We start from the raw sequence: 27,717 nt of genomic DNA, 5'->3' as shown, positions 1-27,717 counted from the left end.
CAAGCTTATATGGCAAGCACTCAGTGACTCCCCCCCCCCTCCCCCGCCCTCCTTTCACTCATCTAAAACTAGGAGGAAGGCTCACCCTCTCCAAGGACAACTGGGTCCCTATAACAAAGGACCAGTGGGTATTAAAAATCATTTTTCAGGGATACAGATTCTCCTTTAGTGAACTCCCAATTCCAAGAGGGTTACCCAGACCTCCCCCCAAACCATTGGGCAGAGGCAGTAAAACAGGTTAGAACCCTAATATCCCAGGGGGCAGTAGAAGTTGTCCCTCTGGATCAAACAGAAAAAGGTTTTTACTCCAGACTATTCCCTGTCCCCAGAAAAGAGGGCACTCTGCTCCCCATCTCGGATCTATCCAAACTGAACACCTCCTTGGTGGTCCCCAGATTCAGAATGCTAACCTTGCAGCAACTCCTGCCTATGCTCGCACAAAATGCCTGGTTGGTGACACTAGACCTAAAAGATGCCTACCTCCACATCCCCATCAGGGAATCATGCAGAAAATGCCTGTGCTTCAGAGCAGGTAATCAGCACTTTCAGTTCTCTGCACTGCCCTTTGGCCTTTGGCTTATCTACTGCTCCCAGAGTATTCACCAAATGCTTGGCCTCGGCTATAGCATTCTGCAGACAGAGAAATACACAAATTAACCCTTACCTGGATAAACTACCTCATTCAGGCGAACAGCAAAGAAAAGTTACTCCAGGATCTTCTCTTTGTCAGAAAACTCTAACTTCCCTAGGGTTCACCATCAAAGAGAAAAAAATCAAAGCAAAACCCCACCAGGAAAATTGTTTTCCTGGGAGCTGGGCTAGACTATATCCCCAGGAAAGCAGAGTTTCCTTCTTCTCTACTTCACCCAGCTGGCTTCCAGAAGTCACTTCACTGCGAGGAAGTTCTTGCAAGCCCTGGGATACATGGCATCTTGCATCCTTTTCATCCCTCTCGCCAGGCTTCACATGAGAAAACTTCAGTGGTACTTAAAGAACCTTTATGTCAGCACGCAGTCCCAAGAGACCACTCCCCTCTGATCTCTTGTATAAGGGCTGAATTTCTCAGGTGGGCAGAGGCCTGTGCCATGAGCAAGGGTCTTCCCTTCATCCTCTCCCCTTCCGGACAGACCATCACCACCAACCCCTCAGACATAGCTGGGGTGCTCACCTAGAAGGCACATGTACCCAGGGCTTTTGGAATGCCCAGCAACTTCACTTGCTCATCAACCAGAAAGAAATGGCAGTGCAAAGCACTCTGACTTCCTTCCAACCCCATCTCAGGCCACGGGTGGTCCTTATAAAAACAGACAACACAGTAATGTGGTACATCAACAAGCAGGGGGGCACACAATCTTACCCCCTGTGCAGGTTAGCCATGAGTCTGTGGTTTGCAGCCACTTCCATGGGTCTACACCTTATTGCACAGTACTTACCAGGGATCAACAACATACTGGCAGACCACTTAAGCAGAAACTTACTGGACTCCCACAAATGGCAGCTCCACAGAGAAATATTTCTGTAAATCACCCAGGAGTGGGTGACCCCAGAGGTGGACCTCTTTGCCTCGCACCTCAACCACCAGCTGCACAAGTTTTGCACCAGGGAGATGTTCTTCGTGTTTCACTGCTGCAATCATCACACTTGAGTTATCTGCCTGCAGATAGTCCACACTCAGCCCGAATACCAGAGACTTGGTATTTCTGTGTTGGTTGCTGTCGCTCCAGGACTGACGTCAGGTCATCAGGGGTACAAGAACAGGCAGCCAACACCATTACATCAGTCTTTCTTGCCGAGGAGCCTGAAGCAGAAGCAGTTCGCAAGTGCCGGTTGGCCGCTACCTGAATTTTCATTTACGAATTGATTAATCCTGAGGTCTTCTAAAGCTAAGTACCTGTTGGGGATCCTTTTTTCTTGCTCTAACTGATGTCAGAAAAAGTTAATTGTCTTGACTGTGGAAAGCAAATACCTCCGAGATTTTCATTCTTACTGCGTCACCTGTTTAGGCCCAGACCACGGCGTCCCTCGCTGTCAGTTTTGTGCCTTGTTTAACACCTGAACCATTCGTCAGCGGGCACTCTTTGTCGCTAAATTCTTTCACTCTTGATCTCCGTTTTCTGAAATGGCTTCAATAAGCCATCTGACTACTGATATTCTGAAAAAAACGTAAGGATAAAGACAGATTGCATAGGTCCAGAACTGCCGACAACGCTTCCATTAAGCTAGTCGTCAGTCCGCCTGTACTCAGGTGCTTCACGTGGATTCGCAGGCCTCTACTGAGACCCATTCGGAGTCCTGTATGCCACGAGATGTTTCTTTGACTATGGAACCTGCAGATGTCTCTACCTTGGATGGGTCCAGAGCCGCTGTGCAGGCACTGCCTTCTGAGGCAGTTATTCGCTCAACCGATGTTAGAATCAAACCAACTTCATTTTTAACCAAAACTACCAAGTTTCTTAGGCCCAGATTACACACTACACTTAGAAAACCGACGACCAAAGCCCATGCCACAAAAACAAATGCTTAGAATGGCTGAAGACCTCATTAAGCTTATCAGGGGAAGTCAGCCTTCCCCTTGCAAAGAGACAAAGAATCCAGTCCCCTTCAGCTTCTACAGACCAGGAGTCCGATGACGCTGAGATTTCTGATTATGAAGATATGCCCTTATCTGTCTATGAGGATTGAAATGCAGAGGAATCCATTCCCTCTGCCTTCCCTCCAGAGGATCTTTTTTGGTGAGAGCATTTTCACTGGGCATGCCAAGACTATCCTCAGTCCAAAAAGAGACTTAAGAGAATTTCTAGAGTTGCCTCAGCACAAGCCTTTAGCTATACCACCCTGTCCTGGATGTTATGGATGATGTTTTTATGGAATCCAGTCTTACTCCTGACGCTTTACCTCCCGCTCCTAGGAAACCAGATGGGTACTACAGAGTACCTGACACTCACAAATTTCTTTTCAAGAATCCTACTGCTGACCCAGAGATCATTTCCCAGGGGCCTAAAGGTATTGAAGCTACTACAGCCAAGAATCCCACCCCTTCGGACAGGGATTCCAGAGCATTGGACAGATGGGGCAAGAAGGTATATACCTCTTGCTAGTTTCACATGCTGAAGTACCAGCAACATATTATGGAACTCATTAAATAAAAAGTGGCAACCTTTTCAGACTGTGCAGAAAATAAAGAATTGCAGGAGTTTATACACTCTGCAAGCCAAGTCAATAAGCATACTTTGCCGTGTGGCTTTGATGCCCTAGACACATCGTACCGGGCAGCAGTCACTGGTTCTCTACTGAGAAGACATGCTTGGCTGAAGGAGCAGACCTTGCCAGACCATGTCAAATACAAGTTGCTAGACGCTCCTTTGAATATGTTTGGCACCAAAGCAGTAGAGGTTCTTGGAAAGATGGAAGAAAAAGCTAAGTCTATGCAGACTGTTAAAGAATTATTATAAGTGCAACCCCCTAGATTCAGTAGGCATTGCCCTTCTAAACACTGGTCCTTTCCAGCCCTCTCTAGGCCTTCTCATGCCAGACCCAGGGGAAACAGACAACCCAGACTACAGTCTCAGGGTATGCAGAGATCTAAGCAGTGGAGTGTCCACACCCCTAAAGCCAGGGAGTGGTAAGCCTTCCCCTTACGGAAAAAGCTCACAATTACTTTTTTACTCCACTTCCCAGCCATGCCCTATTACTTGTGCCTCTAGGAAGAAATCTTGCCCTTCATGGAAAAAAATGGATGTCAGTCATTCAGGACCAGTGGGTCCTCAACATTGTATCCCAGGGGCACAAATTTTATTTCCATTCACTGCCAACCTGAAGTGGGTTTCCAGACCTTCCTCCAAATCAGTGGGCAGAGGCTCAAAACCAAGTACTTTCCCTGCTCAGTATCAGAGCTATTCAGCCGGTTCCAGTACAACAGACGGGTCAAGGATTCTACTCCAGACTCTTCCTGGTACCCAGGAAAGAGGGCTCTTGGTGCCCAATCCTGGATCTTTCAATCCTCAACATTTTCCTGGTGGTACCAAACTTCAGAATGCTAACCCTGCAACAGCTTCTTCCTGTGCTAGCCAAGGATGCTTAGATGTCCTTCAAGAATGCAACTGCAGTCCTGACATATAACCTGCCTCAGGCAGCCCTTCGGTCGGCCAGATTCCAAAGTCTGGGTCCGGCGTCGGCCGATGTCGCCTCCTCCCCGACGTCAGAGCAGCTGGAGTATAAAGGCATCAGCCGACGCCATCTTCTTCAGTCTTTCTTGCCGCGCGGTGCCCGAAGCAGAAGCAGTTCGCAAGTGCCGGTCGGTCAGCTCCTGTGTTTTCAGTTACCGAAGTCATCTAAAAGCTAAGTACCCGTTGGAACATTTTTCTTGCCTCAGCCGATGTCGGAACAAATTGAGAAAGTTAATAATTGTTTGTCTTGTGGTAAACAAATACCTCATAAGGACTTTCATTCTTACTGCCTCCCTTGCCTGGACCCAGACCACGATGTCTCGGCCTGTGCCGCCTGTGCTTGCTTTAATAAGCGCACTCTCAGGTGCCGGGCAGAGTTTGCCGAAGACTTTTTTGTCGAATCTTATGCTTACAACATGCCGTCGGAACAACCGACAGCACAAACTACCAAAAAACGAAAGGACCGGGACCGACATCCTCGGCCCGCGTCTTCCACCGATTTAACGCCTAAGCCCTCCGCGAGTGCTTCGGTCCCTTCGGAAGTGGTAATTCAACCGCTCCAGGCCGACGACACCGCGTTAACTCATCAATCAGTCTCGGAGGCTACTCCGGTGCCGGTTGTTGATTTTCCTCCGGAAACCGAAGTTCTGGATCTACCCGACACCATTCCAGTGGACAAAGTTACCCCTGTCCTTGGGGCAGCTAGGCCTCCTGTATCCATGTCAATCCAGGCCTTTGCACGTGCTAAGGCCGCCAGCCAGGCCAAGACCCATCCCAAGCCTGCTTCTCAGGCTCCTTCTTCTACCTCTCTTCAGATGAAGCCTCTGGGGATTCAGAGCATTCAGAAACCCAAGAGGAATCCTTCCAGGCCTATGAGGACTCTGATGCTGAGGAATCTATTCCCTCTGCCTCCCCTCCAGAGGATTTTTCTTTCGGTGAAGTCCTCCACTCCATGAGGGAGCATTTTAAGTGGCAGGGTCAGGAATTTTCTGATTCCAGGAAAAGGCTACGTACCTTCCTTAAGTTACCCCAGCACAGACCTTTAGCTAATCCGCCAGTTTTGGATGTCCTGGATGATGTTTTCTCTGACTCCAGTGCTTCCGCTGATTCTCTCCCTCCTGCTCCTGTCAAGCCAGACCGGTATTATAGGGTCCCTGACACTCACAAGCATCTCTTTAAGGCCCACTCTGTGGATCTAGAAACTATTTCACAGGGCCCCAAAGGAGTGGCTACCTCCTCAGCCAGGAATCCACTGCCAGCTGACAGGGAAGCAAGGTCCCTGGAGAGATGGGGTAAAAAAGTCTATACCTCTACCACCCTTGCCATGAGGTCTCTTAACTGCCTTTTTCATATGTTTCAGTACCAGGATTATTTACTGGATGATTTGCAGAAAAAGATAGCCTCTCATGAGCCTATAGATAGAAAGGCATTGCAGGATTTGGTTCATAATACCCAGCAGGTTAGTAATCATTTTCTACAGTGTGGTTATGATGCATTGGAGGCTTCATGTAGGGCAGCTATGACAGGGGCTGTTATCCGTAGACATGCTTGGTTGAAAGAACAGCCGTTGCCAGATCATGTTAAAGTAAAGCTCCTGGATGCACCTCTGGATAAACAGAAGCTTTTTGGAGCTAAAATGCTCAGGATGTGTTGAAATCTATTGAAGAGAAGGCAAAATCAGTTCAAACAGTAAAGGATTTCCTCCAGGTTCAGCCCCAAGATTCAGCGAATTGGCCTTCAAAGAATTGGTCCTTTCCAGACTCTGACAAGTTTCAAATGGGAAAGAACAGGCATGCACGAGGTAGAGGGCAATACAGAGGCTCCTACAGGGGACTCCAATGGCAACCACAAAATCAAAGAAATGGCACAGGTAGTACACCTGCACCACAGGGACAATCACAATGACTTACCTTTCACTCCGCCTACCAAGGCTCAAAGAGAAGCACCTATAGGTGGAAAATTATCTCTATTCTCAAAAAACTAGCACATTATAACAAAGGACAATTGGATTCTGGACATAATAGACAGAGGTTACAGGTTCCACTTCCATACCTTACCAACAGGACAAGGCATGCCAAACCTGCCACAAAATCAAAGGACAGAGGCTCTCATAGAAGTCTCAAAGCTGTTACAAATAAGAGCAATAGAGAAGGTTCCTCCTCAGGAACAAGGCCAGGGATTTTATTCAAGACTGTTCCTTGTTCCAAGAAAAGAAAAACAATGGAGGCCTATATTGGACTTGTCCATTCTAAATACTTTTCTCATGGTGCCAAAATTCAAGATGCTGACGTTACAGCAACTTCTTCCCATGCTGGGCAAGGGGTCTTGGCTGGTTACTCTGGACCTCAAGGAGGCATACCTGCATGTCCCTATCAGACACAGTTGCAGAAGATACCTCAGATTTCTTGCAGGAACAGAGCACTATCAATTCTCAGCATTGCCGTTTGGCTTATCTACTGCGCCCAGAGTATTCACGAAATGCCTGGCATCAGTAGTGGCACATTGCAGACTCCAAGGGATTCAAATATACCCTTACCTGGACGACTGCCTAATTCAAGCAGACAGCAAACAGACCTTGATAAGGCACTTGGATTACGTCATTCAATTGCTGCAGGCTTTGGGATACACAGTCAACATTCAAAAATCAAGATTACTGCCATCCCAAGAGATTATATTTCTAGGAGCAAAACTGGACACATGGCTGCAAATGGCTTTCCTCACAGAGGAGAAACAAGAACATTTAACAGCTTACTTCAGAGGCCTAGCAAAATTAACCCACCTGACCGCAAGGAAGACCTTGCAGGCCCTGGGGTTCATGGCATCTTGCATTCTTCTAATCCCTCTGGCAAGACTACACATGAAGAAAGCTGCAGTGGTACCTAAAAAGCTTGCGGTCACAACACAGCCACAACCTAGAAGACATAATACCACTCATACCATGCCTACAAAGGGAATTTTTGTGGTGGGCTCAAGCAAGTCACTTAAATGAAGGCATGCTATTCAACAAACCTCCAACAAGCCAAACTATTACAACAGACGCCTCAGACCTTGGATGGGGGGCGCACATGGACGGCAGATGCATTCAAGGGCAATGGACTCCCATGGAGATGCATCAGCATATAAATCAAAAAGATGTTGGCAGTGATACATGCAATAGAAGCCTTTGGAAAATCTCTTCAACAAGGTCATCTGCTAACAAGAACAGACAATACCACTGTCATGTGGTACATAAACAAACAAGGGGGCACTCATTCCTACCCCCTCTGCAGACTAACAATGATTCTTTGGGAAAAGTCCCTGAAACTGAACATCCACTTGCAATCCCAGTTTGTTCCATGCAAGGACAATGTTCTGGCAGACAGATTGAGCAGAAATTTCTTGGATCCACATGAATGGATGCTACACCCACACATTTTCGCACAAATAGCATCTGCATGGGGAAAACCAGACATAGACCTCTCTGCATCTCATCTCAATCATCACCTGGAAAGGTTCTGCACAAGGATACACCATCCTCTAGCTTGGAGAACGGATGCTCTTTCCTTCAGCTGGAATGCTCTAACAATTTATGCATTCCCTCCTCTACCTTTGCTCACCAAGGTGTTACTGAAGATCAAGGCAGAACAGCCAAAAGGAATCTTGATAGCTCCAGACTGGCCAAGGCAACACTGGTATCCATTACTATTGAGCATAACTCACTCCAAACCATGGCCCTTGCCTCAATGGCCTCTGCTCCTGACTCAACACAGTTACAAGACTGTTCATCAGAACCTGCAAACCCTAAAGCTAATAGCTTGGAGAGTTCCATGACTCAGACCCATGACTCACACTCTGAAAAAGTTCAGGAAATTTTGCTGGAAGCTCACAGACCTTCCACCAGAAAAACCTATTCGGCCAAATGGAAGAGATTCACCATCTGGAATGTCAACAAGGGCCAGGATGCATCATTGGTGAACATACCTCAGATATTGGAATACTTGACAGAAATGTTTCACAGTGGCCTCTCATACTCTTCCATCAAAATCCACGCTTCAGCTATCTCAGCACATTACAACTGTGATCCACCTGTGTTCTCGCATCCTTTGCTAAGACAGCTTCTAAGAGGCATAAAGAATATCAAACCTCCAAGGAAGCTACCAATTCCTGCATGGGACCTCAATTATGTCTTGGAAAAATTAACTCTTCCTCCTTTTGAACCAGCAGCAACTTCAGAAATGCAATTTCTCTCTTGGAAAATGGTTTTCCTGTTGGCAGTCACTTCAGCAAGAAGAGTCTCTGAGATACAGGCCCTCATGGCAGTTCCTCCTTTTCTCATCTTTCATCAGGACAGAGTTTCCCTTAGGACCAATCCTTCATTCATGCCTAAGGTGATATCCAGAGTGTCTCTAAACCAAGCAATTCACCTGCCTACTTTCTTTCCTAACCCTCAAAATAAAGGGGAAAAGCTGCTGCATACTTTAGACATTCACAGACAACTACGCTACTACTTGGACAGAACAAAGTCCACCAGAAAGTCTGACCAACTGTTTGTAGCCTATGCTGCTGGAGTACAAGGAAAAGCAGTCACCAAACAAACTATCTCAAAATGGATTGGACACTGCATCAGATTCTATTATTCTTTTCATGGAAAAAGTGTGCCAGCCAATATTAGACCACACTCCACCAGAGCTATGGCCACATCCACAGCTTTTCTATGAGGAGTGGCTACAAAAGACGTTCTAGAGGCTGCTACATGGAGCTCCGTGCATACATTTACCAAACACTACAACCTGCCATTATACTCCAGATCCCGAGCAGGCTTTGCTTCGGCAGTCCTGCAGGGCCTTCTAGCTACACCATCTCTTGCTTAGTCCTACCACCCCCAGCTTGCCTATGGTATTCAACCCATATGTCAGGACTGCAGTTGCATTCTTGAAGGACATAGTACAGTTTTGTACCTACCATAAATGTAGATGTCCGATAGATATGCAACTGCAGTCAGTTTTCCTCCCTCCTACCCCTCTGTTTTCTCCCTTTTGGGTCCTTTCTCCCCTAACCTATCAGCTGGGGATATATGTTATGGTGTATCTGTTTATTACTGTTGTGCATGTTTGGTTTTATCTGTTTATCCATTCACAAAATTTAGCCTTCCTTGGAGGGCACCTGGCATCTGGGGTAAGAAACACTGAAGAAGATGGCGTCGGCTGATGCCTTTATACTCCAGCCACTCTGACGTCGGGGAGGAGGCGACATCGGCCGACGCCAGACCCAGACTTTGGAATCTGGCCGACCGAAGGGCTGCCTGAGGCAGGACAACCCATATGTCAGGACTGCAGTTGCATATCTATCGGACATCTACATTTATGGTAGGTACAAAACTGTACTTTAGTCACCCTAGACTTAAAAAGAAGCCTATCTGTACATCCCCATAAGGGAATCATGCAGGAAGTGTCTGTTTCAGGGCAGGATCTATGCATTATCCGTTCTCTGCACTTCCCTTTGGCTTATCTACTGCGCCCACAGTATTCACAAAATGCTTGGTTCCAGCCATTGCATACTGCAGGCAGAGAAATATCCAGATTTATCTGTACTTGCATGACTGCCTGATTCAGGAGAACAGTCAGGAATTGCTCCTCCAGCACCTAACATTTGTAAAAAACCTTCTCACTTTTTTGGCTGCACCATCAACGAAAAGAAAGCAAAACTGTACCCAGTCAAAATATTGTATTCCTGGGAGCAAGCTTGGACACAACTTCCCAGATGGCATTCCTCACTTTAGAAAAACAAGTCTATCTGACAGACTACTTCAAAAGGCCACCAGAACCCAGCTATCCGCAAGAAAAATACTGCAAGCCCTAGGGTTCATGGCCTCATGCATACTGCTAATTCCATCTGGAAGACTGCATGTGAGGAAACTGCAATGGTACTTAAGTCTTTGGTGCCAACATTCTCAAAACCTGGAAACAGTCATTCCTGTCATCCCTTGTCTAAGGACAGAGTTCCTTTGGTGGGCAGAAGCATGCAACCATGACAAGGGACTACCTTTTACTCAACCCCACACAGTCCAAACCCTAACCACAGACACATCAGACTATGCCTGGGTGGCTCACGTGGACGGCAAATGTATTCCAAGGCCACTGGAGTCAAACCAGATTCATCTGCACATCAACCAAAAAGAGATGCTAGCTGTACAGAATGCCCTGACAGCTTTCAGATCCCTACTCTTTCCAGGACAACTGCTAATAAAAACAGACAACACCACAGTTATGTGGTACATCAATAAGCAAGGGGGAATCCACTGCTGGCCCACTATGCAGGTTACTGTGGAACATGGCCTTCGACATTCAAGTCCATCTACAAGCTCAATTCCTGCCAGGCAAACAAAATTCACTGGCAGACGACTTAAGCAGAAATCTCCTAGACCCACACGAGTGGCAATTGGAGCCCAGCACCTTCAAACCTTCTGATTCAGAAATGGGGGACCTCAGAGGTGGATGTCTTTGCCTCCCTCTACAACCATCAGCTCAGCAAATTCTGCACCAGGAATCATCACAGCAGGGCCTGGAAAGTCGATGGCCCTATATTTTCAGTGGGAAAAGCTCTCAATCTATGCCTTTCCCCCTCTGCCACTTTTCTCAAGACTATTACTCAAGATAAAACAAGACAGGCCAATGACAATTCTGATTGCCCCGGACTGGCCACGCCAGCACTGGTACCCACTCCTGCACAGCCTGAGACCAGTGCCATCCTGGCACCTACACCAGTCCCCAACCCTACTGTCTCAGCAAGGGGGTGGGGGGGCAGATTTTGCATCCACAACTGTAAACCCTAAATCTTGCAGCCTGGCTTATCCCTTGAATTTATCCCCCAATCACCCTAAGCAAGCAGGTGCTGGAAGTGATTCTTGAAGCCAGAAGACCCAGTACAAGAAAATCCTATGCTAAGTGGAAAAGGTTCTACTCATGGATTCGATCCAGAGGAGAGGACACAACTCTGCCCTCCCTGCCTCTTATTCTGGATTACTTAGCAGAGCTACTCCACAAAACCCTGTCCTCCTCCTCCATTAAGATACATGCTTCAGCCATTTCTGCTCATTACAACACTGAACCACCTCTCTTCTCGCACCCTCTGATCAAACAGTTCCTGAGGGGCAAACAACTTAAGGCCACCAAGGAGAGCACCCAATCCTGCTTGGGACCTTAACTTTGTATTGGAAAAGCTCATAACCCCCCCCCCCCTTTTGAAGTTGCTGCGTCAGCGGAGTTAAAATTTCTGTCTTGGAAAACAGCCTTGCTTCTAGCCATTACTTCAGCTAGAAGATTATCTGAGCTGCAAGCAGTGATGGCTGTGGAACCCTTCATTGTTTTCCATGCTGACCGGGTTTCCCTCAGGACTACCCTTCCTTTATGCCTAAGGTGGTGTCCAGTGTGAATCTCAACCAATCCATCCATTTGCCAGCCTTCTTCCCTAACCCTCAGAATAAAGGGGAAAGGATCCTGCACTCCTTCGACATGCACAGACAGCTCAGATTCTACCTTGATAGGACTAAGCCTTTCAGAAAATTTGACCAACTGTTAGCTTTGCAACAGGGGCAGAGGGCAAGGCCATTTCTAAACTATTTCCAAATGGGTAGCACACTGCATCCATTTCTGCTACAAGCACCATGGGAAACCAATCCCTCAGGGGGTCAGAACTCATTCCACTAGGGTAACATCTACCCGTGCAGCATTAATCAGGGGAGTCCCTACCAGGGACGTCCTGGAAGCTGCTACCTGGAGTTCTATACATGCCTTCACCAAGCATTACCACCTGCCTATTTTTTTCCAAATTCAGGGCAGGTTTTGCTACAGCATTTCAAGGCATACTAGCCAGCCCTAACTCTTCTTGACTGCCTCCACCCTTCTTCAGCTGTGGGAATCCACCCAAGTGTGATGACTTCAACAGTGAAACATGAAGAACATAGTACAGTTGTGTACACTTACCATAAATGTAGATGTTAGTGTATTCACTGTTGCAGTCCTAGTTTCCCTCCAGTCCCCTGGTTTTCTGTCTTTCTCTCTCCCCTCTTTATGCATATTACTCACCCCCTTCTGAGGTATTGGTATTTACTTTTTACTGGTGCTGTTTTCCCCCCACCATAATTTAGCTCCCTATTTGGGGGGCTCCTGACATTTGGGGCAGGAAAAACTGATGTAATACAGTCCGCTGCCTGTTCTTATACCCCTAATGACCTGACGTCATTCCTGGAGCGACAGCAACCGACACAGAAATACTAAGTGTCTGGTATTCGGGCTGACTGAAGGCTACCTGCAGGCAGATAACCCAAGTGTGATGACTGCAACAGTGAATATACTCTAACATCTACATTTATGTTAAGTGTACACAACTGTAGTTTTCACCTCCTAGCATGGAAGGTGGATGCCTTGACCTTCTCCTGGAGCTCCCTCTTTGTGTACGCATACCCTCCTCTGCCCCTTCTTCTCAAGGTTCTGATCAGAATAAGAGAAGAGACTAAAGGCCATCCTCATCACTCCAGAATGGCCCAGACAGCATTGGTACCCCTTACTATGCAGTCTGACCTTACAGCCCCCCCCCCCAAGCTGCTTCCCCTAAGGTCAGACCTCTTGTCCCAGGAGAGGGGTAAGGTACTGCACCCAGTCCTACAGACTCTCAAACTTTCAGCATGACTCGTACACTAAAAACTAACAAGAATTCACTGTTAAGCAGACAGGTCCTGGACATCAGCACAGAGGCCACAGCACAATAAAATATTATGCAGGAAAATGGAAAAGATTCTGCTCCTGGAAACAATCAAAAGGGGGCAGTACCTCCCAACCTTTCATCCTTCTCATCCTGGATTACTTAAGAGTTGCTCAATATTGGTTTCTCCTTCTCTATTAAAATCCATGCTTTGGCCATCTCTGCCCATTATAATTCAGACCCACCCCTTTTCTCTCATCCTTTGGTTAAGCAATACCTCAGAGGGGCTTCTAATATCAGGCCTCCCAGAAGACCCTCCTACTCCACCCTGGGACCTGAATTATGTGTTGGAGAAACTAACCTTACCTCCTTTTGAACCTGCTGCTTGAACAGAATTGAAATACCTCTCCTGGAAGACTGCCTTCCTACTAGCTATCACCACAGCCAGAAGGGTCTCACAACTTCAAGCTCTTATGGCTGTCGAGCCCTTCATAATTTTCCATGCAGACAAAGTCTCCGAGGATTAATCCCTCCTTTATACCCAAGGTGGTATCTGATGTGTGACCCTTAACCAGGCCGTACACCTTCCCACTTTGTTTCCCAACTATCAAAACAAGGGGGAAATAATTCTGCACTCACTAGACGTGCACAGACAACTCGGATACTATCTGGACTGCACTAAGCCATTCAGAAAAACTGGCGAGCTTCTTGTAAGCTTTGCCTCAAGGGCAGAGGGGAAGCGCATCTCCAAACCATTTCCAAATGGATTTCACACTGTATCCATTTTTGCTACAGACTACGTGGGAAACCCATCCCTAGGTCAATCCGTACCCACTCCAATAGGGCACCCTCCACTTCCACTGCCTTCCTCAGAGGAGTTCCTACCAGGGAAATACTGGAAGCGGCCACCTGGACCTCTGTCTGTACCTTTACAAAGCATTACCACCTACCTCTCTTTTCGAAGTCTAGGGCAGGGTTTGCCTCTGCAATTCTGCAGGGGCTCCTGACCCATACCTAGGACTCTATCTTTCCTTCCACCCTTTACCTCAGCTTTGGGAATCCTCCCACAGGTGATGACTGCAACAGTGAAACACAAAGAACATAGTACTGTTGTGTACACTTAACCATAAATGTAGATGTTAGTGTATTCAGTGTTGCAGTCTTGGTTTCCCTTCCTCCGTCCCCCTTTTCACATCTTCCCCTAGGGAAACGCATGCTTCCTAGGGTGGCATTTAGCCCCCAGGACCACTTCTGTCTTTTCCCTTGTGCTTCTGACGGGTTAGGGCAAGAAAGACTGATGTAATGACGTCAGCTGCCTTGCTTTGTAGTACTGACGACCTGACATCAGTCTATAGGCGACAGCCGCCAGCACACAAAAACATTGACTCTGGTATTCAGGCCGGCCAAGAGCTACCACAGCAGCAATAACCCACAGGTGATGACTGCAACAATGAATACACTCTAATATCTACATTTATGGTAAGTGTACACAACTGTACTTTCTCAGCCTTGCCTTTTGATCTTTCTACAACCCCAAGAGTTTTCACAAAATGCTTAGTCCCAGTACTCGCATTCTACAAGACTCCAAGGCATTCAAATATTTCCCTACCTGGACAACCTCCTGCTCCAGGCAAACACCCCAGAGGAACTGCAGAGGAGTTGCCACTCCGCCATTGTCATCCTTCAACAGCTAGTATTCACAGTCAACGTCAGAATCTGCCCTCATCCCATCCCAAGACCATGTCTTTCTGCGGTGCAGAATCCAGACAGAATGATAGTGTCCCTTCCACCTCAAAAGGCACAGGAACTCTGCCAGACCTTTTCAGACATCCTTCCCCTGCACCTTTTGTCAGCAAGACAATCTCTCAGTAATGTTGGACCGATGGCTTCCACCATACCTATGCTGCCTCTGACAAGGATTCATGTGAAGAAGTTTCAGTGCCTCCTTGAAGTCGATGTGAACACAACATGCCCACCCTCTGGAATTTCAATTCCTCCTCGTACGTTGCTTAAAGAAGAATCTTCTATAGTGGATCCAACAAATGTCCCTCAGCCCGGGACTTCCTATCCACCCTTTGCCCCCAACTCAAGACCTGTACACAGATGTTTCAGATACAGGCGTTGGGTCACCATACTGTACAAGGGCAATGATCTCCCTCTCATAAAACGGGCCACATAAATATAAAAGAGATGATGAAGGCATTGATTCTAGCTCTTCAGTTCTTTCTGTCCCTTCTCAACCCACAGCAGTTGAGAATCTGCACAGACAAACATGACTGCTCTCTGGTATGTGAACAAGCACGGGGACCAAATCCTTCCACCTGTGCAGATTAGCTTTACAGGTTTGGGAGCTAGCCCTCTGACTTCAGATTCCTCTGTAGGCAGTCTACATCCCTTTCAAACAAACCTTGAGCAGATCCACAACACAGAGACATGAATGGATGCTTCACAGGAGGTACGTTTCTGGATATAGTCCACAAGTGGGGTATTCCTCAGACTTGTTTGCCTCTCTTCTGAACAGACAACTTCCAAGATTTTGTGCCGGGGCACCTCACCCCCTCGCGTGGCAAGTGGACACACTATCAATATCCTAGAGGGAGAAATTTCTGTATGCATTCCCTCCCCTTCTGCTCATTCCAAAAGCCCTGCTGAAGATTCAACAGGACAAACAAGAAATCTTGCTGATTACTCCCTTATTGGCCAAGACAGCACTGGCTCCTCATTCCCCTACACCTAGCCAAGGACCATCTTCAAAAGTTACCTCACAGAATGAACTTGCACAACACAAGGGCTCCCTCATCCACCCACTTTGGCAACTCTACAACTGACTCTGAGTGATGGACCACTGATGTCTTTTAGACATCTGTTCTCAGAGGACGTACTTCAGGTGCTGCAGGAGGCCAGGAAACCCAGTACCAGGAAATCTTACCTATCCAAATGGAAAACCTTTTCAATGTGGCGTCTTTCTCATGACCTGGACCCAGTAACGGTGGATCTCCCTCAGGTTCTATTAGACCTGTGTGAGTTGCTCAATTCTGACCATGCTTATTCATCTGTAGAAGCACATCTGTCAGCCATTTCAGCACGTCTGCCCCCACCCCTCCCCTGTTAACTTCTACATTTGAGGTCAAACAGTTCCTCAAAGGCGTCCTCCACTTTAGACCTCCCAGGAGGCCTGTGCGACATCTTTGTGCTAGAGAAGCTGACCCTTGCACCTTTCAAGACAGCTTCCTCTGGCTCCTTAAAACACTGCATCTGGAAAATTCTTACTTGTAGCCTAAATTTCTGCCAGAAGGGTCTCTGCATCAGGCCCTGATGGTCCCCCCCTCCTTTTGATCTTCCACAGAAACAAGATCTCCCTTTACACCAACCCAACCTTTATGCCCAAAGTGGTTAATGAGTTGTCCTTAAACCAGGCCATTCACCTTCCAACCCTTTTCTGTTCTCCCCAAAACACTAATGAGAAGATTTTGCACAGACTTGATGTGCACAGACAACTCAGATTTTTACCTTCACAAAACTAAACCTATTAGGAAATCGCACCACCTGTTTGTCTCATTCTACCCCAGGGCTCTGGGACTACTTGTATCCCAGCAAACCATTTATAATTGGATTTTCAAAGCCATTACTTTCTGCTATCTAATGTAGGAAACTCCCTCCCTACTCACTGAAAGCTTACTTCACCAGAGCAGTGGCTTCCTCTGGTGCTTTTCTCAGAGCTAGACACCAATTCTAACCTAGAGGTGGCTACGTGGACCTCTTTACCAAACATTACAAACTGGATTCCTTCTCCAGATGCAGGGCTGTGTTTGCCAGGGCCATCCTTCATGACTTCCTGAAAAATTAATCTGCTAACTCCACGTCACTAATAATGCAAAAACATGCACCAAAACCCAGCGGTAGTGCGAAATTAGGGCTAAAAGTTTTCCTGTACTCAAAAGTTGTAGTGAGCAATAACCAGCTCAAAGCAGTAATCCAAAACACACGATTTATTAGGAATGAACCAGACGTACACACAGTAGGCTTCACTTAATCAAAAACTTCATCAGAATAATGAACAGTCATCTACAAAGCAATTAAATAGTCCAATTAAAGTTCAAATGCACCAATAGCAGTCACTATATCATGAATTAATAAATAGCTACAGAGCACATAAAATCTACTAAAAAATGACAAAACGTTATGAGACCTAATAAAACAATATAATGTTAAGTGTGATTTTTTAACATATAAATTAATAGACTAAAAGTCCATATTCAAACATAAATACAATGGATGTTAAAACAAATAAAAAATGTATAAACATTATATGCACTTCATATTGTATTATCTATGGTCTTTTAATGCCCTCTAGTGGAGGAAAATGATATTTTTCCAAAATTTAAGAATTAAAAAGCTTAAAAACAATAATAGCAGCAAGTAGTGAAATATGCTTAAAGTTACACATTATAATTTAAAGTTTAGCAGATCTCATTTTCAAAACAGGAGCCAAACTAATCATGTCATTTAAGCCTGGGAATTTATTAGACTCTAAAACAATTTGCCAATATAATTCCCTGTAAGCAACCAAGGTCTCCCAACAACCACCCCTAGGATCTAAAGGGACCACCTCTAATTCAAAAAAATTGAAGAATGCTCCATCACAAGTAAGAGTGTGCTTGTACAATGAATTAGTGTCACGTTTAGTCCTGATGTCATAAAGGTGCTCGTATATTCTCTGTTTGATTTTTCTCTCACTTTTGCCAACATAGAAAGCTTCACATCTCCCACATAAGGCGATGTAAATAATACCATTGGTGTTGCAATTGGCAAAGGAACCTAGAGTTAATGTCCTATTACGAGCTACCAGGAAACAAGTACAACCAGTAATCAAATTCTTACAATAAGAACAGGCCCCACATCTAAAAAGTCCATGTTTCTTCTTTCTATTCTGGTCCAAGCGCTTAGTCTTGCTGGCTTTTTCGAGTAGACCTTTAATGTTACAACCCCTTTTGTAGATGTATTTTATATCCTTGTCAAAAATATATCTCAAATCGGACACCTTTGCAAAGTTGTTCCATTCTCTATCAAAAATCTTTCTCACCCTACCAGCCTGTCCATCATATGTTGTAATAAAGCCTGAGAAGTCACCGTTGTTGGGGGTATTATTAGTGGTCATAGTGTTGAACACTTTAAATTCCTTACCCAATATAGGTGCAAATCTACCTTGTCTTCCTTCAGCAACAACATGAAATATCTCATCTATCATATCAGTAGGGTAACCCCTGTCCAAAAACATGGACCTCAAATAGTCACATTCATTGATGAACAACTCCACGTCACTCTTTGCATGAGCTTTGGTACTCTCACTCATGTAAAGAATACTGCAACAGATGAAGAGAAGGACATAGAATAGTTGTGTAAGAACTTATCACAACGATGTCCTCCTCTTCTCTGCTGTAGAATTCTGCTCCACCCCCCTTCCCCACTTCTTATGATTCTTGGATGCATCGACTCTCCATTCCTTGGAGACTTTCTCCTAGGGCTTCAGTTTTGAGGATGATGCTCGCACATGTCACCTTTATGGCCTATGTGTGATAGCTGCCTACAAGGCACATACTGTGCACACCTTACAGCACTAAAAGACTTTGGTATACTGACCAACATCAGGTCACGTGGGCAGGTAGCTCCCTCATGTAAAGAATACTGCAACAGAGAAAAGGACATCTATCCTTATGTGAAGTTCTTATACAATTCTTTCTACCAGTTTTTATAAAACTCCCTGAAAGAGGCAACTATTCCTGAAGGACCAGAAGCATCAGCTTTTCTTATAATCCGTAGTATGCACTGAGGTCAGTCACCCTGGGCTGGTGGTTTTCATTTAATTAATTAATTTAATTAACATTTATTGACCGGGAAAATCTGACTGAGAGCCTATTTTCAGCAGGGGCACAGGAAGAAACACTCCAGATGCATGTCTTTGGAATATGGGAGGAAACAGGAGCACCCGGAGGCAACTCATGCGAATGCAGGGAGGAGGACATGCAGAGACTGCACACAGGAGGCAGCCCAGCCAAGAATCGAACTGGAGAGCCTATTGCTGTGAGGCGATAATGTTTAACTGCTGCACCACCCTTGATCTTTGCTCATTAACTTTATTCTAACAGGGTCATAGCACAGCCCTGTTAAGGTTAGAGTGTAATCACAAAACTAATGCATTTTTCTTCAGCCATCAGCAGCTTTTGTGGTGCTCCCACACAGTCAGGGATGGTTAAGCCCCCCCCCCCCCACACTACTGCCATGGGTATTGCAAGTACCTAAAGCTGGATATATTAGATTTAATAGGGAGAATGTCCACCAGCAGGAGTTAAGACAGAGGCACTATGTCAGTAGTAAGATATTTAAAGGAATTGTGAAGCCTTTTACTTGACAAAACAATGTTACTATAACCAAGGATACCTTTGAATTTTAAAGGATATATAAATATGAAGAGTTATGTAGATTATGGAGTATACAAGATTGCTCTACTAGCGTTTGTTGGTTTGACAGATATGTTACAGAATATCAAAGTAAGGTGACTTGCTGTGGGTAGGGGGTCCTCAGCTACTGCAGGGTTCCGCTGGTACTTAAAGTTGGCTGTGCTGCAGTTTATTCAGCATGACTTGCATGTCTTAATGCATATGCTTCCCATCAGCAAATATTGAGTTTCACCTGTTAATTTATTTTTTTTTTTTTTTTTAGAAATTAGAGAGAAGGTCATCTGGTTCAGCTGCTATTTTGGATTCTGGTGGGGAATCAAAAGAAAAGTTGTCTAAAGGAGAAAATCTACTACAACAGATCCAAAGTATCGCAGGCAATTCCAGCTGTTGTGACTGTGGACTAACAGACCCCCGCTGGGCAAGCATTAACCTGGGAATTGCTCTTTGTATTGAGTGCTCTGGAATTCACAGGTATAATGATCACATACGCAGCTTCTTGATTTGTTAAGGAATAGCTTGCATTATAGACGGTCTGTATTATTTTGCTGCATCATTTTATTTGTGTGCTCTTTTTTCTAGCTTGCACAGTCTCTAGCAAAGATATTAACAAGATTGATAAATGCTTCATAAAATGATGGCTTCAGAAATCAGCACTAGATCATAACTTTTTTCAAGGTGTTGCAAAAAGGTGATGGTGAGAAATAGAAACTTGGCACAAATAAGAGGACATTTTGTCCATAACCTGTAACATACAGGTATACAGTCTAGATACAGTGTGGAAAAACACTTCAGTATTATAGTAAGAACTCCGAAGAACAAATTGTAAGATAAATGGTCTCACAGGGGAGGGGGGCTTGGGGTACGATATGTTCTGTAGATGGAGTAAGGCTAAGATCAGTCTATTGGAAAGACTGAGCTAATGAACTTGGGAGCACAGGAGATGGGGATAATGAATTGGAGTGGGCATAAAACTTGGTTGTGCAGAAATGAGAGTATTCATATATAACACTTGTCTTGTCAACATAAGATAAAGGACTTTGTGTTTGTGTGCATCTCTCTCTCTCTCTACATGTATACAGATACCACATGGTCAGAAAATGTGGAAAGTGTCAATAGGTACAGGCTGCCTTGTTTAAGTATTTCTGAAACCTTTGGGCAAATTTAGTGGAAGGGACTTCGCTAGGATTGCCACCTCCTGCAATGCAGAAAACTAGACTAAAGTCACACACCCTGCACTACCCATAACTCCTCCCAGACCTAACCTATCTCCACCCACACCCATGCCCATTTTATGACGTAAACCTGTACATTATTAGGACAGAATGTCCCTTTTCATCCATTTTTATGCACCTAATCTATTTGCGTTACTCTTTTGTTGCAGTTTTAGAGCATCTCTTACTCCACTGCACTAGCGATGCTTTTTGTTACAAAAAAAAGACAGTTTGCTTTTTAACAAACTCCGACATTCTGTCCATGGTTCTCAACAGAATACAGGAGTTTGTATAGTGTTTTCCGGACTACTGGAGAATCGTTCTTATTTTGTGATAGTCTGGAAAAATACCGTGCGTGTGGCAAACCTAGACTTCACCCCCCAACCATCTTACAATATATGTAACCTACAGGTTTACACAACAACAAGACAATAGTCCCAAATAATTGCGACTTGCAAGTTTATTTTGTTTAATAAAGTGCAGTAGTCCCATATGTGCCTTTGTGTGTTTGCTTATGATGTGTGTATGCATGTATATATTTTATTTATTTATTTTACATTTACCGAGAAAGTCAGATTGGGCCGAACCCATTTTCAGCAGAAGCTAAGGGAGAAAAGCCCCACATAGTAACTATACATAAAAAAAACACAGGCATAATGTGTTATTTATACAATGGGTAAGAGACATGACAGATATAATTTAAGGTACTTGTACAGTAGGTAATAATTAGATAGATTTGGCTGAAGTAGGTGTTCGGTATATAGGGAAAGACTAGTCCGGTGATAACTATTTGTGAACATGACTGAGTTGATAGTAGAGTCGTAGAAAATTAGTTAAATAGTCGTAATTACAGTTGGCAATAAAAGAAAAAACTAAGATAAGCAAACTTATTCTGTAATCAATTTCTGTTCAGTTCTGTTAAGAGGAGAGAGGTAAAGTGAGGAAGAAAGGTCGGGATGATGACAAATTGAGGGAAGAGAGGAGTTTTTGATGGTGATAGTGAAAGGAAGTTTGAAATTAGTTTATTAAGGTAATAGGTAGGATACGAGTAATATGTGTGGTGTGTGTGTGTAATATATATATATATATATATATATATATATATATATATATATATATATGTATGTATAAAACTACATACATGTGGAAAAGTACACACGCATGTGTGTGTATATCTGTGTGTATGTGTGTGTGTATATATATATATATATATATATATATATATATATATAAAAATATGTATGTACATGAAATATATGTATATACACACGTGCAAGCGTGCGTATAAAGTATATACATCTATTGTAGAAGACTGTGACTGCTTTACAGATGGTAATGCACTGAGTAAAAGAAGGTAAACCCTTTTTTGCACAAAGGCTCTTCCCGTTAGAGGTAATGAATAACCTGTATTCACGAGGAATTGGTATGAAGCTAAGAAGTGCGAAGTAAAAAAAACTGTGGAAATCATAGAGATGGTCCATTTGTGGAAAGATGAGCTTTCATCTGTACTACAAATTACAGTCCTTTTACTCAATTGAAGGATTTACTGTAAATACAGCTTCCTAGAGACATTTTACTTTTACCTGATTAAGCATTCATTTTTTTCCCTCCCGCCACAGGACTTCATTCTTTGGCCCCACTACAAGTACCCAATCAACCTAGTCAGTCTACAGGGATGAGGACTGGCATTCCCAGTCTATGCAAGCTCCTTATGGCACATTCTTGCCTGGGAAGCCCCAGTGGCACATCTGTATCCTGGTGGTGAGAATTGCTGGTATAAGTTGGGCCTGTTTGCTGGTCCTGTAGGATAGCCTACTTTCTCCTTGGGTACCTCATCTTGTCATCAGTGGCTCACCAATTCTCTGCAGTTGCTACACAGAGCAGAGAATTTGGCTCACAGGTGTGAGTACACCATGACCATGTGGGCTGTTTAGATCTGTGCTTCATGGTAAACATGTAGTGCTTCCAGTAGGGTGCAGCCAAAGTGGTGGGCCTTTAGCAGCGGGCAAGTCTGCAGGGGGGAGCTCACACCCATCCTTTCCAGCTAGCTCCTGTTGGCACCTGAGTCAGTAATCAAACTTGGGTTGCCTGCAGAATATTAGCCCTGTATACTTTGTATAGCCTTTCTCTCTAGCAGATGTAAAGTGCTGCTTTAATTTAAACACAGAAGTATGTTCTGTTATTTTGCAACCATTAAGAAAAAAATTGAAATTGCAGGATATTTTGTGTTGTAATGTAATTATAGATACTTTGGAAATTATTGCTTTGTTTTGTATCCGTCTTTTCATATCTGTATTTGGTCAGTGCAACCAGGATGCCACGAAAAACCTGTGGATCAGCTTTGTGTAATATTGGCAGAGGCTCAACGTTTGACGGTGAATGTTAGAAGCAACAGTACACCTGCTGTGTCATCAGGGCTTGTACATTTTCGGTACCTTTTCTCTTGATGTTGTTTGACTATCATTGATGCTAAGTTTGTTGCTTTTACTCAAGTTTAATTTCAACTGGCTATTGAATCATTCCTGGCTGTCTTAACTTTATTTTTTAACTTGCATCGTTGATTGTGAAGTAAAACAAATTTTTGAGTTAAAATGTGATTTCATTCATTCTTTATTTTCTTGTAGGCCATCATTTTATCTACTTTTGTACCATTACCAGTGGATGTACTCTCTTTAAGTGAAGGTCTATTTTGCTGTGTATATTGATGGCAGTATGGACTCCCATATGCCTTGAATAAAATTATGGGCATCTGGTTTGCCTTGACCACAACACTAACCACTGTGTGACCTGCCTTTGCATAAGATTGCAAAAATTTTTATTACTGTTACGGAGTGGATTGTCTACCCACCCTGCTGACTACCATCTCTTTCAAAATTAAGAACCTTTTGTAATGGAAACTGTAATCAGGAACATTAACTCACCACTCCAACTGAGAAATACATAGGTTGGTTTTAAAGTTTGTCATGCTGAATTTTCTTATGAGGGCCAAGTCATTGAAGGTTTTTGACAACTGTTAATCCTACAGACTTCGCTACTTCATTGAGCAAGTTTGTGTTTGTTTGGCAGCCATTGCTTTGGGATGGAGTGATGCAGGTTTTGTTTGCCCTTGTAGGATGATGTGCTTGTTCAGGTTGCTGTTGTGATGGCAAAGCCTGGCATTATATTTATGCTGATGGTTTTCAGGGAGGTTTAGAGTTGGTCTTTGTGTGTGTGATGGTTGCTTATTTTTTCATATGCAGCATTGCAGGACACCATCCCAGTAAATCTGGTTGGTAAGTTTTTTCTTACTTTCCTCCTGATATGATCATTTAATTTTGAAAATTGATAGTATGCCCCTTAGATTAGTGTAGTGGCCACTGCTTTATTTTTTTTTTAGTGATGCAAAGTCCTTTGCTGATGGTCATAATTTTGGAAGTGAAAACTGAGAAAGTATGGACTTCTTGCAGTACGTTACCTTCTGGCATAATCTAACCTTGCACATCATCAACTGCACCCACGCAGTCTTACCCTTCCCAGCCTACAGACAGAAAATGATCAGGATTGCTACAGACACCAAGTTTTGTCCTATTTCTTATGCATTAGAGTTATGATCTAATTTAGTTCAAGCAGCTGCTTTTAGCTGTACTTTCCCATATTCACATAATTTCCCAAATTAGTAGTGTAGGGTGAAGGCATTGTCTTAATAGGGTCATAGGTAAGTACTAGGCGCTCTGCTGTTGCAGGCCATTTTAAGCCTAACCAGATTTTCATCGTGATACCCTGCTGCAGTCATCACACTTGGGTTATCCTGTCGTCAGGCGGTCCCGCTGTTGGCCGGAATTCCAAAGTCTTGGTCCAGCATTGGTTGCTGTCGCCTCTTCCCTGACGTCAGTGCGCCAGGGGTATAAATGCAACAGACGCCATTTTCTTCAGTTTTTCTTGCCGCGCGGTGCCTGAAGCAGCAGTTCGCAGGTGCCGGTCGGCTGACTCCTGAGATTTTCAAATTTCAGACCAAAGTCTTCTATAAAGCTAAGTACCCCATTGGGGAAACTTTTCTTGCCTCAGACCGATGTCAGAAAAAGTTAATAATTGTATTTCTTGTGGAAAGCAAATACCTCATAAGGATTTTCATTCTTATTGCATACCTTGCCTAGGCCCAGACCACGACGTCACTTGTCAGTTTTGTGCTAGGTTTAATAAGCGTACTATTAAAAGGCGCTTTGATTTCGCACCACACTACTTCAGTAGGAAATTTAACTACACCATGCCGTCGGAGCAACCGATTACCGGCGTGCACAAAAAACGCAGGGATAAGGACAGACAGCCCAGACCGAAGCCAGATTCCGAGGCCTCGGCCGATCCGGTTCTCCGATCCTCAGTGAGGCTCCGACGCAGCCCCCGACTACCGCAGATCTGGAACCCGAGACTGCTAGGGAAATTGACGGAATGTACCAGGCCGACGCAGCCTTTTACTTCAGGCCCTTCCGACGACTTTGCTACAAAAGACCCTGCTACAGAAACGCCATCGGTTTCTGAAGGCGTTTTCAGACAGACTACACTCACCATTAAAACGTTTTCTAAGTCGAAGACCCCTTCTAAATCTAAAAGGACTGCACTTCAGTCTCCTGTTCAAGGCCCCATGCCTAAGAAACAGATGCTCAAAATGGCTGAAGATTTGATTTCTTTAATCAGGGGTTCCCAGCCCCCTCCTGACAAAAGGCCTAGACAGGGGGAAGATTATGCATCCTCTGAGCAAATGTCCATTTCTTCAGACTCCTCTGAGGACCAAGACTACTACTTCTCTCCTTATGAAGATTCTGATGCTGAGGACTCTATTCCCTCAGCTTCTCCTCCTGAAGACTACTCCTTTGGGGAAACTTTACACACTATGAGGAAACATTTTCACTGGGAAGATCAGGACTACTCTGACTCAAAGAAAAGGCTCAGAGAGTTTCTTTTACTCCCCCAACACAGACCACTTGCCATCCCGCCAGTTTTGGACATTGTGGATGATGCCTATTTAGAATCCAGTTTTAACCCAGACTCTCTACCTCCTGCTCCGGCTAAGCCTGACAGATACTATAGAATGCCTGATTCCCACAAATTTCTTTACAAAAGCCCTGTAGCTGACCCAGAGACTATCTCACAGGGTCCCAAGGGGGCTAAGGCTTCTATGGCTAAAAAAACAGTACCTTCTAAGAGGGATTCCAGAGCACTAGACAGGTGGGGGGGGAAGGTTTACACTTCAGCTACACTAGCTATGAGGGCACTGAATTGTCAATTTCACATGCTTAAGTATCAGCAATTTCTAATCTCTCAGTTAAAGCAAAGAATAACCGCTCTCCCTCAACAATCTGAATTGAAAGAAGTACAGGATCTGTTGCACGCCACTGAGCAGGTGGGCAAACATACCTTACAATGTGGGTTTGATTCTTTGGAGGCCTCCTGCAGAGCAGCTGTCACTGGGTCTGTTATATGTAGGCATGCTTGGTTAAAAGAACAAACTCTGCCTGATCATGTTAAAGCAAAACTACTGGATGCTCCCTTACAGCAGGATGTTCTTTCTGGAGTTAAAGTGGAAGAAGTTTTAAAGAAAATGGAAGATCAGGCAAAATCTATGCAGACAGTCAAAGATTTCCTACAAGTACAACCCCCTCGCTTCATCAGAAACTGGCCAACAAAAAATTGGTCCTTTCCAGCCACTGACAGATCACAGAGGGGTAAATACAGACACCCAAGGGGCAGAGGACAACCACAAACCCAGTATAAACCTCGCCAATGGGGTTCTGTAACACAGAAGGGAGGAGAAGACAGGTCTCAAACCACCAGAAGGCAAACTCAATGACTTGCACCTCATCCAGCCAAGCAATACTCTCTTGGCAGCCCCCTTGGGGGGAAAACTCGCACTTTTTGCAGAAAACTGGCACATTGTCACAAAGGACAAATTGGTCCTAGACATAATTTTACGAGGATACAGATTCCACTTTCACACCTTGCCAATGAAAAGAGGAATGCCAAACCTGCCACAAAATCAATGGGCAGAGGCACAAAAGCAAATTACAGCTCTCATGGACATGAGAGCCATTCAACTGGTACCTACTCGAGAGCAATGCCAAGGATTTTACTCAAGACTCTTTCTAGTGCCCAGAAAGGGCAATGCCTGGAGACCAATTCTGGAGCTTTCAATTATAAACAATTAACTACAAGTACCCAAATTCAAGATGCTAACACTACAGCAGCTACTTTCCCATGTTGGGCAAGGAAGCATGGCTTGTAACATTGGACCTCAAGGAGGCATACCTGCATGTCCCTTTCAGACAAAGTTGCAGAAGATACCTCCGTTTCATTGAAGGTTCAACCCATTACCAATTCTCTGCACTGCCCTTTGGCTTATCTACTGCGCCCAGAGTTTTCACAAAATGCCTGGCACCAGTAATTGCATACTGCAGACAGAGGAATTCAAATATATCCATACCTGGACGACTGCCTCATCCAAGCAGAAAGCAAAGACATTCTCTTACATCATCTGGCCTTTGTAAAGCATCTACTAAACTGCCTGGGGTACACAGTAAACGAAAAGAAGTCAAAACTATTACCCTCACAAAAAATGACATTCCTGGGTGCCAGCTTGAATACAACGGCCCAGAAGGCATATCTTATGCCAGACAAGCAACTACAACTGACTCAATATTTCAAGACAATGGCAACAAAGACCCAATTAACTGCAAGAAAAATTCTGCAGGTTTGGGCTTCATGGCATCTTGCATACTAATAATATCATTTCCAAAGCTGCATATGAGGAAATTACAGTGGTACCTAAAAAGCGTATGGTCTCAACACAGCCACAGCTTGGACCCAATGATATCTCTCATTCCCTGCCTACAACAGGAATTTCTATGGTGGTCACAGGCATGTCACCTCAACAAGGGTCAGCCTTTCACCTTGCCCCCAGCCAGACAAACTATCGCAACAGACGCTTCAGACTACGCCTGGGGGGCACACATGGCAGGACAATGCATTCAAGGCCTATGGACTGCAGATCAAAGAAATCTGCACATAAATCAAAAAGAGATGCTAGCTGTACAGAATGCTCTGACAGCCTTCAAGGATCTATTACATCCAGGACAACTTGCAATAAAGATGGACAACACCACAGTAATGCGGTACATAAACAAACAAGGGGGTACACATTCTTACCCTCTATGCAGGCAAGCAATGACCTTA

General features: G+C 44.5%; 1 protein-coding gene across 1 annotated transcript in view; it reads left to right on the top strand.

Annotated features, from left to right (window-relative positions):
* Positions 1-27,717, top strand: part of LOC122801280 (arf-GAP with coiled-coil, ANK repeat and PH domain-containing protein 2-like) — a 2,104,317-nt gene that overhangs the window by 804,067 nt on the left and 1,272,533 nt on the right. The window contains exon 14 of the mRNA XM_044070827.1: positions 19,566-19,774. Within this exon, the coding sequence (XP_043926762.1) occupies positions 19,566-19,774 (209 nt within the window). The remainder of the gene's footprint in view (positions 1-19,565; positions 19,775-27,717) is intronic.

This window comes from Protopterus annectens, chromosome 4.part1 (assembly GCF_019279795.1).
Source record: "Protopterus annectens isolate FY-2018-M chromosome 4.part1, PAN1.0, whole genome shotgun sequence".
Taxonomy (NCBI): domain Eukaryota; kingdom Metazoa; phylum Chordata; order Ceratodontiformes; family Protopteridae; genus Protopterus; species Protopterus annectens.
This window is presented reverse-complemented; position numbering and strand designations above follow the sequence as displayed.